Genomic DNA, 14,578 nt, shown 5'->3' on the forward strand with positions numbered 1-14,578 from the left:
TCGCATTGATGAGATTAGGGTCTTTGGGAACCACATACATGTATATTGATGCATATTTTTACGATTTTAAATACTTTCCCCATCGCATATTATCATAGTTGAATTCCATCAGAGCCAACATATAATTTTGCTTTAATCAAGGAGTTATAAAAACCCTAACGACCTGCCCAAATCGGAAACCTCTTCGCCCCGCCCACTTGATCCAAAGTGTTATGTGATCTGTTTTGATTAATGCCTCCAAAGACCATTAAAATGTATAGTAATTGTTTTGATTTTTGGAAAGGGCCACCAAAAAGTGGGTTCGAAAGCAGCGCCTCTTATTGTTTTCACCCATTTTGGCGACGTGCGTTTGATTTGTGCCTCAATTTTGTATGCCTCCCATTTATTTACTTATGCTCGCAGTGCCGCGTGCATAATTTTCCCTAAATTATAATTCATTTGCCCGCCGATCGCCCTTCTGCCTCCTCATCTGATGTAGTAGTTGTTGCTGCTACTGCTGCTGGCGTCGCTGTCGACGGCGATTATGTGATTTTCTAGCCGCAGTTCGTTCGTCATAGCCATTTTATTGTCGTAGTCGCCGCTGCCGCTTCGTTTTCACTTTCTATCGCTCCCCGGCAGCAACAACATCGCAGCAGCAGCAACAGCAGCAACAGCAACAGCAGCAGCAGCAGCAGCACGGCAGCAACTTACATGTGTGCATATATTTGTCGACACGCTGACCCAGTTTCTCATACCAACACCAACACCAATACCCATACAATACCCATACCAATGCCCGCGGAGGCACACACTGGAATTAATATTATTATGGTTGCTCCGCTTCATTTTCTTGCTGCTTTTCGTGCCTCGGCGTCCGTCGTTCCCCCTTTCTTGCAGGCCATCCAGCGATCCGGCGATCCCCCCGCCCCGCGCAGACACACGTATTTCCATTATCAATTATCGTCCGCCGATCGGCAGATACTCGGCATTATGCAGCATGGCCCACATGCCGCCGCGCTGACAAATAGTCGAAATTGAAATCGAAGTTCGATCGGGGAGCATCGGTTATGCATTTGCCTCAATTGCTCGGTCATCGGGGATCCGATCCGGCGCAGAGAGCAGCACATGGCATCTGTAAGGACCGTGGAGCCCAGTCACGGCGGAGTTGGGGGCTCTTTTATTGCGGGGGGGGGGAGTGCTGGGGGATTGGGGCCGACTTTCTGCTTCGCTGATTATGTCTGCAACAAAAGCTCTATTAACTACGGAGACGAGACGCTCGCTGGCGATATCGATCAGAATCACGAAAATGTAATGCACATTAACTAAGCATTTTGGACTGCCCTGAATGAGGAGTCCATCGACCTAGGTCCACAATTGGTAGCAATCGTGTCATGAAGTTGGATAAACCCTTGAATCATTGGAAAGGTAATCCGCGATCTCAAATCTGACTGAGGATGTATTATGTGAGTCACCCTGAATCACTGAGTTTCTAATGGGGCCTACTATGTTTGGTACCTTCGAAAGCTTCATCTACCTATTTAACTTGTTAATACTTTAATCTGCGAAAGGGTATGCACATATTCGTTGCACTCTGCAGCTCCGCTGGCCGCTTCGCTGTGGTTGGTTGCTGCCGCTGCTGCTGCTGTTGGTCTATTCAACTGCTCGACTCTTCGGCGGCCATCCAAGTATTCGGGTATCCAACTGCCATATTCCTGCCCTGCGTCTGAGCCACTTCACGCGTCAATGAAAGCGAAAGGAAAACCGAGTGGAGGAAAAAGCCGGGCTGGAACGGTGAGGAAATGGTAAGTATTGGGCAAAGCGCGGCTATTTGGCAACTGGCCAACAAAGAACCACAGCCAGAGCGGCGTGACTTTTGGGGGGAGAAATTGGATGGAGCTCCTCGAATTCCGCTGGAGTTTGGCGAAGATATTAATTTATGCCCGTCGCCGAGTGCAAAAATTAATGTCATACGCATAACGGTGAAGTGAAGTGATGTAACCGCTGTCAACTCAAAAACTTATGAATTTAGGCGGATGGTCGGAGCTTCCCATTTGCATACACACACGTATATGACAGCACACACACACCCGCACTTGCAGCCTGGCCAAAAGACGAGTGTGTGCGTGTGTGTGTGTGTGTTTAATATGCGGGCAACAACAAAAAGCGGCCACAACTATAAACAAGTTTGCCTATATATCTGTTTTTTCTTCGTTTAATAAATAAATAAAATTTGTTGCTGCCTTTCCGTTTGTTTTTTTTTAGGCGAAACATGTTAGCATGCAGTTACAAGTGTGTGGCTGTCGGTGCCCCACTCCCCCACTACCCCCAATCACCCCTTTTTGCCACCCCTTTGTGTGTCCCGCTTGCAAGTTTGCCTGCCTCGCGGTTGTTGTTGTTGTTCCTGTTTGTTTGTTTGTTTGCTCAAGACAACACTTCAACACTTGAGTTCAAGTCTTTTTTCTCTTGTGCTGGCTGGGTTTCCTTTCCACAATTTTCACACAGAGAGCACTCCGCGGAGTGCACTTTTCATCGGCTCCAGAGGGAGTTATCCACTGGAGAGTCCGGCGATACAAGATACTCAATGGTGTGCATAAAAGCGCATTTCCGAGTATTGACTGATCATTACAGATACTAACATATGAAATCTAAATTTAATCACTGCTTTAATTTCATTCCGCCCAAATCAACATTCGACCTGTATCTTCCGCTTGTGCGCGGCGCATCCGTCAGATAAACTCCCAATCGCGATCCCAGGGCAAACGCTGTTCGAATCCGCTTACGTAACTGACCTAAGTCAGTCGGTGTTGCGTCGGCAACTGCTTAACATTTCTTATATAACCATAGCCGCTAACTAACTGCCGTTTGGCCCACTGAACTGCATCCCATTCATGATTCTAGGCCCAAACGCACCACCAGTCACACACATGGCGATAAAAGATACAGTATCTGTCGCTTGTTTGTTTGTTTGCTTGTCCGCCCGAGAGATATTTTATTTGTTTCTAATTTTATTCGGCGTTCGACTTCCGTGCTGTGGGTCACATGCGTGACTCGACGATGTCTTCGATGTGTTCGTGCCGCGGTTTTATTTTCTTTTCTTTTTTTTGTTTTTGTTTTTGTTTCGGCCGCATTGACAACGGTCGAAGCGTTTTGATTACGCGGCCTTGAAAGTGAAAAGGTGTCGACTTGGCCCGGCCACTTTCGCTTTTTTCTGTTTTCGTTGAGCCAAAAGTAGGGGAAATAAATCAAAACAAGACTTTCTGTCTCTCTGGGTTTCTGGTTTGCCATTGCAATGCGCTGATTGAAAGGGACAATGGTGTGATTTAGTACCTCGAATCGATTAAATATATATTTGCAGTATTCGGGTGGTAAGGAATCCAGCGAACTGCAATTAACTTTGGAATTCAGAATGCAGTAGTAAAAAGAACGGCCTGCTGTCTGCAATTACCAACTTAAATACCAATTAAGCCCGAGTGTGTTGGTTCTGACGCTTTTCGGCGCTGTCTTGGCCCTATCAAATGCCAAGTATCGTATCTGTGCCCACGCGACACCCACTAAAATCGGTCTTTAGCCTCAGTTCCTCGTAGGGTTATGGTGTTTGGCCTGCAGTCGGCGGGCTGCTCATTTACATAAAGTCCGGGCAAAAGGCTGGCCAACTGCGAGTTAATTGTCGAGGCAACCTCATTTCATAAGCAGTTGCATTAACAGTTAAAAACACATTTTATTTTATTTGCCGCTGTTTTATTTTCCTTCGTTTTTCTCGCTGGCTGGAGGCAATTAAATAACGCGGGCCAGGCAGCTAACATGGCTAACAGGGCGAGCGATTATATAAGGCCTTAACTACCCCGAAAATATAATCGTAATAATATTACATACGCTTATGCTTATGCATTTTTCTTTTCTTAGTTCGGCTAACCGATTGCAACAGATTCGCTTAATTGTTGTCTTTCCCCCTTTATTTTAGCCAAATGAAACGAAATGAAATCAAATGGGAGCCCCGAACATCAACCATTTTTCCTGCGGGTGCAGATCCGTTAACGGTTATTAACTACGCATAACGCTGCGAGACGAAGAAGCTCGGAGTTAGGCGACAACAGGTGAGATGAGCTGGGATCCGCAGCTAAATGGAAATGCTTTTGGAGCCATCATTCGGAGCTCTTCGCGTAATCACAAAGCCCCAAACCCGTCGTCGCCTGCGTCATCGGTGGCTGTGCCAGTTACATGGACTACATTTCGAGATGGGACCCCAAAACGACTCTCATCGGATCCGATCGCCATCTCCATCTCCGTCCAACCAGTTAACCAGTCGTAAACCGGAACTGGCCCGCATAACGGTAAGCAGACAAAGCCCGATCTTCAGAGCCAGTGATACCTGGGCTTCCCCTCCACCTACCCGCCAAAACTCTCACTCTCACCTGGGAGTCTCCTGCATTATTCATCCAAATTGGAGGCAGAGGCAGCGGCAGCGACAGCGGCAGAGGCAACATCCACGACCACATTGCTGGGGCATTTTCAAAGTCTTCCTCTTGACCTTGGACTCGACAACACGGCAACTTGTCGTCGTCGTAGCCGCTGCAGCTGTGTTGGTAGTGGTGGTAGCGGTGGTAGTGGCGGTAGTGGCGGCCACCCAAACCAAAGTGGTTGGAAAGCAGCGCCAAAAGCGTGTGCCACAAAAGAAAGCCAAACCACTTTTACTTTCAAGCTCAAGCCGGCGAAATGAGGCAATGGCATTGCAAACTCGGCGGCTGCGGCTTATGATTTTGGCGCCAAAATCAAGTGCACACGGAATGAAATAGGAAGCCACTTAATGGCAAGATACAACTAGCACTAACTTAATATAGTTCATATCACACTTACATTAGATTGCCTTTTAAATTTAGGATGAATCCCAGAAAGGCAAAGACAACAAGTTGCTGGGCTCCAAAGAGCGAAGAAAGTGAAATCTTCAGGGACACATCATCCTAATAAAGTGACTCAGCTTTCACACCTGTGAATCACTAAGTGCCTGCCCACAGGAAGCCATCAAGTAATTGACCCACTTACACTGTGCAGTACAAACAAACCTTATTGTTCCCGCAATCAAATCAACCTTTTTTGTTATCGTTAACCACATTTTCCCTTTACAGTGTCCCGAGTTCCTCATCTCGGAACCCGAGGAGCCCAAGAACACGCTCCACTTCCCCAATCGCAGTGATATGAAGAGTATTGTGATCTTGACATGTTTAAGCATAATATACAACACATGATTTCACGACTAGTTTGCCGATTTGTGTACACATACTAATTACATTCAAATGTAATTCATTTTATTTCACTTATTTATTTATTTGTTGGCAGCCCGCGGTCTCTTGCTTTCTGGCATTTTGGCGGCTGCTATGAGAAATGCGACGCAGAAAACCAGAAGCCACACACGAGTATTATGCCCCATCTCATTGTTGTTCTCTGGGTCGGAATGAACCTTTTTTTGGTGCTATTTTTAAGCGAAAATAAATGGACTCGGGCTCGGACTCGAGAACTTTGGGGATGGCCAGCAGAGGCAAAGAGACATTGACAAATCGAGAAATGGCCAGATATACGCATAGGGGAAGGGAAGTATCTTTCGGATTTCTATGAACCGTATGTAAGATACTTTATTCCTCGGATACCAAAGGCATGGGATTCCTTCGTTTCAGGAGGTATATCCCCATCTAACTACAACTGTTAATGGGTAACTTATCTAATTCCAATTTGTATACTCCACTGCTTGGTGTTTCTGGTAGAGATCCATCAAGATGGCAGTGCTTTAAAGAAGCATTCCCAGTTTGTTTTATCTCCTTTCGTTTGGAAAGACACATTTTATGAAGTTGCTGCAGCATTGTTTAGACATTAAAGCCCGAAAAGCGTTTCGTTTCTTTTCTTTCTCTTCTTTTTGCCATTACTAGCCGAAGTTGCAACACACTGGCGATGCTCGAAGATACTTTTGTTTGCCAGCCTCGTCGCTGCATCATCAGCTGCACATGATAATGAAAACTGCTCGTGGATCGGGCCATAAGTGCTGACCTACTTAACAGTGGGCCCCGGGTGGGCGAATGGCAAGGGGCGGGGCAGGCGCAGGGCGGCCGGAAGGGGAAAAGCGCTAGGAAGACCGAAGGGGAAAAAGACACCGTCTAAACAGCGTCAGATCGCAGATACACATATCCAGACATACACATTCCACCGCCGCAAATGCACAAACATTTCCCTCTTTTCCGACTTGATTGGCTCAGGGGAGGGGGGTTCTTGGGGGGTGGGAGGAGGCCCAGTCTGGTGGAGTCTATTTTACAGCTGCTGACCCACTTTTCCCAAAGTCAAGAAAATGTGTGTTGCTCTGTCTGTTGTTGTTCCTGCAGCATAGAACATTTCTTTCAATGCGCCCAATCAAGAAGAGCCCAAAAATTGAAAGTGAATTCTGGTGTTGGGCTGCTGCAGCCCCCAACCTCCAACCCCCCGACACTTCCCCACCCCACCCCCCAACCAATCCCCCCGGCGAAGAACTCAACAATGCCGCCGAGCAAACAACAAACAGCACCAGCAACAACAATTAACAACAATTCAATTTTAAGGGAGCATTACACACACACTTGGCCGCATTTACACGGAGAGAAAAGGGGAGGTACTATTTAATAACTTTCAATAAATAAAAAGACAACACTTTACAATACTTCTTCAAGTTGAGATCCTTATAACCTGCCAACAAATAGTATAAAAGTGCACAGCATTTCTCTCAGTGCACATATTTCTTTATGACTTCAGGGCGCATATTTGGTTTGTTTGTGTGCCGTTGTTTGTATCTGTGTGCAGTAAAGGAAAAATGTTCAAAATTGGGTCAATTTGTTGTTGCTGCTCTGTTTTTCTCTTTTTTTTGGTGGGGCGTTCTGCTTGCAACAAGTGTCTGGCCCTTCGCCTCGGCAGCCATCTCTTTCGCTCAGCGGACGCGGGTCTTGCCCTAAGATAAGTAACCGCCCGCCACCCGTACCACTCCCCCTGCCCCTGCCATGCCAGCAAACCAACCCCCCTCCCACCCCCCGGAAGATTGATAAAGACGGCGACGCCAACGCGCAGCTGAAAATAGAAGCGCGCGCAGCTTTCTTGGAAGACTTCGTTTTTTCGACTTTTCGAAAAGGGCGCCCCTTGTAAATTTGGACGCACCAACACACAGATACGCCTTGATTAGCCATGTGTGCGTGTGTTGGCGTTGAGATTATTTTCTAGCATTTTTTATATTTTTATTGTTGTTGCTGCTGGGCCTGTAAGAAAAGTAGGCCAATGGGTCTTTGGGTGAGTGGTTTAGATTTAGTTTTGGTTTGGTTTTGTTGTGTCTCGCCCTCTTCCTCTCGCTTTCTTTTGATTCGCTACTTTATTTGGGTGGCCTTTATGCTACTCTCTTCCAATTACTACTCGTTGCATCTGGTTGTAATTGGGATTATTTTATAATATTCCATTAACTAGTTACTCCCTACGCACCTACAAGGGGAATTCCAGATTTAAAGATACTCGTTCTGGAGAGATACTCGTAGTGGAGAGTAAAACTCCTTCGATTTCAACCCTTTTACTTTTACTTTCCGCCCTTTTTCTTAAGTGTTAATCGCCAAGTAGGCCCATAAACTGCTTTTATATTCCCCTGAGGTGGGCCACTTTTCCCCAAATACATACTTTGCATACTTTTACTACGCGTAAACTTATTTCTTTTTAATGTGCGCCGGAGCTGCGTAATTGTTTCAAATGGCAGTGTCGACTGATTGGACCGAGAGAAGGTAGATGGATGGATAGCATTTCCACTCGACAAGTTGCGTAAGGAAAGTTGGGGAAAGGGGCGCAGGGGATGCGGTATCATTTTCGCTGTGGGTCACTGTGGCTGCACAATCCATTTGATGATTTACCATCTGGCCATCGCGGCAAATGTCTCTATTTCGCGTGGCTCGCTTGATTTATAACGGAAAATTCGTTTAGGCAAAACAAAACGCTAAACAATTTTTGTGGGCCACGTTAATAAGCGCAACATAACGAACATAATATCTTAACTTGGTCATCAGGCAGAGCAGACAGCCCAACAAAAGAAAAGGCATCTTTAAAGCAGCAACAACAGCACTCGGCCTGGCCCATTACATAACCCCCACACTCGGCCACAGATACACTCGCAGATGCAGATACAGATACAAGCGCAGATACAAGCCGTTCCTACGAGAGTGGAGCCGAATCTCAGCCAGAGCTTCAGCTGGCTCCGAGTCTGCCTTTAGACTCTGCGACCGGGCCAACATGGCGTATGGCGTCGTCGAAAAGAAAATAGTCAATGTATTGTGGAGGGAAAACAACAAAGCGCGAAGAAAAAGATTGTGGTGCTACACTGCGAGAATATATACCCTATAGTGAATATGGTTAGCATATATTTTAGTTGGCAGAAACTTGAATTGCACAGGAACAATACACATACTTCGAGCTCAAATGTTCTTGAAAGATTTATGATACTAAGTTCTGCTTTTGCAGCTCAACTTTTCTCCGAGTGCAGCTAGATGGGCCATTGTTGTTGCGCGGCTGTATTAGATAGCAAAAGTCAGTCTGCGTCGAAGTCGGAGTCGGCATAGAAAGTGAAACCACCGCGTTGGCCACACGATCGTCGTTGCCAGGCGAACGGCAGCACAAAGGAGAGGGAACGAAGCCCGGCTCTAAGATATAAGCCAAACAACTAACTATTACTCAATCTGTGCTAAAAAGAAAAATAGAGATAGATGAATAGATGTAAAGTTGGTCTCTGCCTCTCTCTTTCCCTCGAGCTCTTCCCTCTCTCTCCCTCTCTCTCTCTCTATCTCTGTTTCTTGCGGCACGAAAATAAAAGTGAAGTAACCCACTTTTTCCGTTATGGTTTTTATAGTCGCTGCAGCTAAAGGCGAGATGTTGGAGCCACAACAATGCGGAGCGGACGAAGTGGAACTGGAGTGTGAAAGATGGATTGGATGACAGCGGAATCGAGATGGATCGAAACCGGGATCTGGAGCTGGAGCTGAAGCTGGAGCTCATTGGAGGTCCAATCATGTAACCCACCATCGTATCTGTGATTAGTGTGGATTCCATTGATATCCATTTACTTTCGCATATGACTCAATATATTCTGTTTGGATATGTGAACGAATAAAAAACTGATGCTAATCTTGGATAAAATCCTAATTATTGTCATACTTAATAGAATCTTTATTAATTCCTTCATAAATCTCCTAGCCCGTCGTTCAGTCTCCCAGCCTTCTTTCATGGCGGCAATTAGCATTTATCAGCGCGGCGTACAGGTGAGACAGAAAGAAGTGTGTTTGCTGCCTCGTCTGCCGCTGCAGTTGCGAGTCGCGAATTTATCACTTCTCGCTGCCGCCGCTCATAACTCATACGCCTCGTTGCCGCGGCGCCTAGTTGGGCAGTAATCGTGCGGCAATTTCTGAGCGCTTGCCAAAACGCAGATGCATTCGGCGATCGGCAGGAGGTGCACTGCAGGGGCGAACTTTCTCCGTAAGCTGCTTAGAACCCTTATCAAAGTCAGGCTTAAATGGGATTGCGATGGATTTCGGCTGTGGCTGCGGTTTGTGGCTACCGAGCGACACCCACAAGTCCAAGCAATTTCACTTTTGGGCCCAGAGTGCATGCGCAATTAGCTTTCATCAATCAAAGTGCTCAACAATGCAGCTAGACAAATTGGACGCACGCAGCAGCAGCAGCAGTTGGCCAAGATACAGATACGGATGGAAGAAAGTTTTGACCAAAAGGGCTTAGCCCGAGCCCAAATGTCTGTAAGTCTGTAAGTGATTATCTGCCCCAGGTCGGCATGCGTTTTTTGGCTCTTTGGCTCCGTGGCTTTTGTTTGGGCTTTCTCTGGCGCGTTAATTTGTCGGTTTCTCGAGTTGCATTCATTCTTTTTCGCTTTGTCGTTTATAAATTTGCTTTTCGTTTCGGGTTTGTCTTACTGTCAAATTGTGTCAACACGGCCGCCTTGCGATTGTCTGGGGTCCTCCGCTCCTCCGCTCCGCCCTCCTGCCTCCCTCCACTTGGCCAAGTGTCGCGCCTGGCAGCCCGAAATGCATTGCCTTGTCGTATTTGTCCCATCGGAAGACAGCGAAGACAGAAGACGGCGGACAGAAGAAAGACCCTACCCCCCGCCCAATGTGGTGGTGCGTCTCTCTCTGGTCTTTCTAAGTATGGCCGACATTTAATTAGACACTTTTTGGCAGGGCTTTTGCATCAAATTGTGGCTAGGGCTAATTGCAGATTGGTAGCTAAACTGTGGAAATTAAGAAGTTCGGCGAACATGAGCTCATCTGAAATTCATTTGGGCATGGTCAAAACGCACGTCGAGTCGATTCTTTGTATAAGGTACATTTTATTTAATTTATTTAGATTTGCTTTACAGTTTTCTTTGTTTGTGTATATTTAATTTACGAATATATAAATTAAAATGAGAACATTGCGTTGGCCTTACAATTAGTAGCATTCATATCTTCTACGCTCTCGGAAGCGAACCATTGGAATTCGCTACAAGTTGGTTGATTTCGGGAGGCTTTCCTCTGGGGATTGTGCAGGTAAAGCGATGCTTGATGCTCCGACTTACGAACTAGAGATTTGCTAATGTTGTGTCAAGCAGGGCAGGGCGTGGGAGTGGGCGTGGCATCAAGCATAGGGCGAAGCCGCACACCGTCGACAACTGTACTGTACACATTTGAATTAGATGTATAAATAGTTAATGGGCTTTGAAGTTTGTATTTTCGTTCTTCGTTCCTGCGTGTTATTCTTTTTTACATTAATATTTTTAACATTTTTCTTTGGCTTAACTTTATGATAGATATAACGTATAAGATTATGTATAAAAACGTGCGAAATATATATGTTACAGTCGTTAAGAATTAGAATTAAGTACAAAAATATGCTTTACAGTGATAACAAGAAATGGGGACAGAGTAAATGTACAAGGAATGCCACAGCGATCGGCAGAAGAGTTCGGCCTCCAAGCGATGCAGCGGCCCACCAACTGGGGCGACCACTTCATCGTCTACGGCCAGAGGACAATGAGGAGCAGGAGGAGAATGGACCTTACGAGCTACCCACACAGCATTTGTATCTTTGATTTAGCAGAGTCTCGCTCACACGCACACACTCACGGCTGGAGCACACACACACACACACGAGCACTCAAGCACTCACTCACACACGCACACACAGGACTCGCAGGACACTGGCCTTAGCTTGCAGCGGCTACAGCGAGTGCTCGTTGGTGTTGAGGAAGCTGCGGCAGGCGCGGCTCACTTCGGGATTGGCGTGGTTCATGAGCTGCATGTAGATCTGCTTGTGCAGCTGCAGCTCGTTGGTCATCTCTCCGAGCTGCCGGATGAGGGCGTCCTTCTCCTTGAGCAGGCTCTTCACGCGCTCCTCCACCTCGCGGGAGCGCACCTTGGCCTTCTCCCGGCTCTTGCGCACCGCTATGTTGTTCCGCTCCCGCCGCCTGCGGTACTCGTCCGTGCCCTTGTCCACGTGCTTGTTGCTGTGCTTGCGGTGCTGCTGCTGCTGCTGGTGCTGCTGGTGCTGCTGCTGCGCGTGCAGCTTGCTGTGCTGCTTGAGCAGATTGTGTGCTCCTGCGGCGGCCGCCAGGTGGGGCAGGTTGTGGTGGGCCAGGACGTTGGCCGTCGTCAGGTTGGTGAACTGGCTGCTGTTGCTGCTGCCCGTGCTGCCGTTGCTCCCGTTGCTGCTGGGCGTGGTGTTGCCTCCGTTGAGTGGGTTTCCGCCCCCGGACAAGCCATTCGCCCCCGACCCGTAGCCGTTGTACAGGCCTGCTCCATTGCCCATGAAGGCGGCCTGCTGGCTGGCCGCCTCCTGCAGGTGCCGCCTGTACTCGGGGTCGATGGGCTCCTCCTTGATCGTGCTGGAGTCGGAGCCCACGGAGCTGTTCTCGTCGCTGGAATTGTTGTAGGTGGCGTGCACGGGCTGCGGCATGTAGGCCAGGGCGCCTCCTGCGCCGCCGCCTCCCCTGCCCCCGTAGCCGTGTTGGTTCCGCAGGGTCTGCTGCTGCAGGACCTTCGCCGCCGCCGAGACCATTCCGCTCGGGGGCAGGGTGGCCGACAGTCCGCCCGGACTGGTCACCATGTCGCTGAAGATGCCCAGCGTTTCCGTGTCCCTGAACTGGTCGTCTATCAGGTGCTGCAGGTCGAGCGTGATCTCCTGGGTGGTCAGCTCGTCCAGGTCCGTCTGGGTGGAGTACTGCTGCAGCATCTGCTTCTGCAGCAGGTTGTTGTTGTTGCCCAGGGCGGCTACCTGTTGCATCTGGTGCATGGCGTGCTGCTTGACCAGGAGTGCCGCGTCCTGCGACGTGTTGTTGTTCGCATCGGTAGTCTGCTGGGGTTGCTGCTGCTGCTGTTGTTGCTGCTGTTGTTGTTGTTGCTGCTGCTGCTGCTGCTGTTGCTGCTGCTGCTGCGCCGTGGACATGGCCGTCAGGGTGATCTGGCCAATGGTGGCCTGCTGCAGGGGAGGCTCCTTCTTGAGGTCCAGCTGGGCCAATGTCTGAACGGCATCGGCGTACATCTGCGGCGACTCCATGTTCAGCATTTTCAGTTGCGCGAAGGAGGGTAGAATCTTGATGCCTTGTAGAGCGTTAATTTTGGCTGTTTTTAGAGTTCAGATTTGGGAATAAACTTTGCTCGTTTGGCGCCTAAAGCATTGCACTGAGGTAAGAAGTGGGTCTTTGGAAATGTTCGACTCGGATAGCTCGCTATTCCGTATGCTTCATCTCAGGCTGCCTAGGTGGTCACTGCAGCCGAGCATCGCACTATTGCTTATTGTTTCCGATTCTTAGCGCAAAATGTTTATTCAGTTTGTTTACTTTGTTAACTCGACACTGCACTTCTCCGGCCGCACGCGTTCGAACGACTGAAGTGCCGCAGCAGTGATGCAACAGATTTTATACGAGACGGCCTGACGACTGCCGTTGGCTAGTGCTCTCGCACTCGTACTCGTACGTGTGCTGGTGTTAGAAGCGCTCCTGAAGAACCGTTAGCTGAGCGAGCTTTTCTTCGATTTGGATTTCTTGGCCAGCGGAGAGCGCGCGTCCGTCGCCGACGAGTGGTAAATTGTAACTGTGACAAAACGCGAACGCGAACGCGGCAAAGTGAAAAAGTCTTTGGCGCAGCGACGCAGCCGAAGAAAAAGAAAATGAGCGGCCAGCGCATGTAACACACACACACACACACATTCGCTCGTACCGCTCCCCACCGAAGCCCCAAGCGTCGCCGTTACAGCAAGGCAAAGGCAGCAGCAGCACAGCACAGCACGAGCAGAGCAAAAGCAAAGCAAGAGCAAGCAAAGCACAAGCAAGGCAAAGGCAAAGGCAACTACCTGTGGATGAGAGCGAGAGCCGCGATCAGGTAAAAAAGCAAGAGTTTTCCCAATCACTTTTACTCTCGTCGCAAGGCAGTTCACTTGGCCAGTTCTTGAGCTTGCTGCGCGGGCCAAAAGCACGAATGCAGGCCATTAAACAAGCTAAGTGCATTTGGGCCGAAGATCAGAGATACTTCCTCAGTTTCTGGAACTAAATATCTTATTTGTATCTGGAACTAAATATCTCTTTATAAAGAATTTATTACTTGTGTAAATGTTTCTCATGCTCATACGCTCATAAGTTAGTTCAGATATTAGTTTAGATATTATTTGCTTAATCAAGACCCTATACTACTATTAGTTATGAGCTGCAGCACGCAGTGAATTTCATGAAAAAACTCAATGTTCGCACGATCGCGTGACGTCACACAAAAGGGAGCCCCAAGGCACCCACACAAGCGCAAGCGAACACAGACGCCAGCAACGCCGACGTCGGCAGCGCAGCCAGCGCTCATTATTCCTTGGCTCCCGCTTTCGTTTTCATTTTCAGTTTCGGTTCCGTCGCTTTTGCTTTTTTGGGAGAAGAGCCGCACAGCCGCAGCGAGAAGCAACAACACCACGCCCGCACACACCGGCACTCCGCTGCGTAACCCCCGACCCCCATTTCGGGGCCTTGCCCACTCCGATTTGTGTTTGGGCTTCGACTCGCCTTGCGCCTTAGAAATACAGAGAAGCAGAAACACAGAAGTGCAGTTACTTGGGGGATTGGGGATCGGGGGTCGGGGGGTTGGGGCTTGGGGCCTGTTTTTGGCGCGCATGCGTGACTGCGCAGTCGGAGCGCAACGCATCGGGGAGCTTTCACGTAATAGGCAGCGACGTCTTATTAAAATTAAGACTGTGTTATGAAATTCATAAAAATTAGCACGCCTCGTAGTTTTGTTTATTTAAATGCAGCGATTTGTGAAGTCGCCTTCTCCACTTTTCCCCCACTGGCGCTCTTCAGCTTGGGGCTCACTCTGCTCACTCTGCCGACTCTCCTGAGTTTTCGAGTCTGCAATTTGGGTCAAGTTGTCGTTTACTTTCCGAAGGTGCGCCCCTGCTTTCGGCCGCCGCTCGCCCCCGTCTTCTGCCAGCGTGCATGTACCTTTTGTTTACCCGGGCTTTATTAATCATACGCCCCGTGCGCCGTTGCACGATAAGAGGGTATTCCGCTGTCGATGACAGGACAGCCTCTTTTCTTCGCTTA

At 48.5% G+C, this 14,578-nt stretch overlaps 2 protein-coding genes across 3 annotated transcripts in view; one reads left to right on the top strand and one right to left on the bottom strand.

Moving 5' to 3' along the window:
• Nucleotides 1-1,578: 1,578 nt before the first annotated feature.
• LOC117137869 lies at nucleotides 1,579-9,077 on the top strand. Its single transcript, XM_033299586.1, has 3 exons — nucleotides 1,579-1,781; nucleotides 3,941-4,310; nucleotides 8,864-9,077. The coding sequence occupies exons 2-3, from the start codon at nucleotides 4,101-4,103 to the stop codon at nucleotides 9,026-9,028; spliced, it is 375 nt and encodes a 124-aa protein (XP_033155477.1). The 5' UTR covers nucleotides 1,579-1,781; nucleotides 3,941-4,100; the 3' UTR covers nucleotides 9,029-9,077.
• Nucleotides 9,078-10,359: 1,282 nt separating this feature from the next.
• The window catches only part of LOC117136126 (CCAAT/enhancer-binding protein), a 29,753-nt gene continuing 25,534 nt past the window's right edge, over nucleotides 10,360-14,578 (bottom strand). Inside the window, exon 3 of one of the 2 annotated variants that reach the window (XM_033296829.1) lies at nucleotides 10,360-11,986. In XM_033296829.1, coding sequence (XP_033152720.1) covers nucleotides 11,221-11,986 — 766 coding nt within the window. In that variant the 3' untranslated portion in view covers nucleotides 10,360-11,220. Of the gene's footprint in view, nucleotides 13,079-14,578 lie in introns of those variants that run through there. The other variant, XM_033296828.1, reaches the window with a different exon arrangement.

Source organism: Drosophila mauritiana, chromosome 2R, assembly GCF_004382145.1.
Source record: "Drosophila mauritiana strain mau12 chromosome 2R, ASM438214v1, whole genome shotgun sequence".
NCBI lineage: Eukaryota > Metazoa > Arthropoda > Insecta > Diptera > Drosophilidae > Drosophila > Drosophila mauritiana.

Coding starts and splice junctions, on each gene's coding strand:
- LOC117137869 (XM_033299586.1), top strand. CDS start 4,101: ATGGAAATGCTTTTGGAGCCATCATTCGGAGCTCTTCGCGTAATCACA. Junction 4,311..8,863: donor CGGAACTGGCCCGCATAACG/GTAAGCAGACAA, acceptor TGGTTTTTATAG/TCGCTGCAGCTAAAGGCGAG.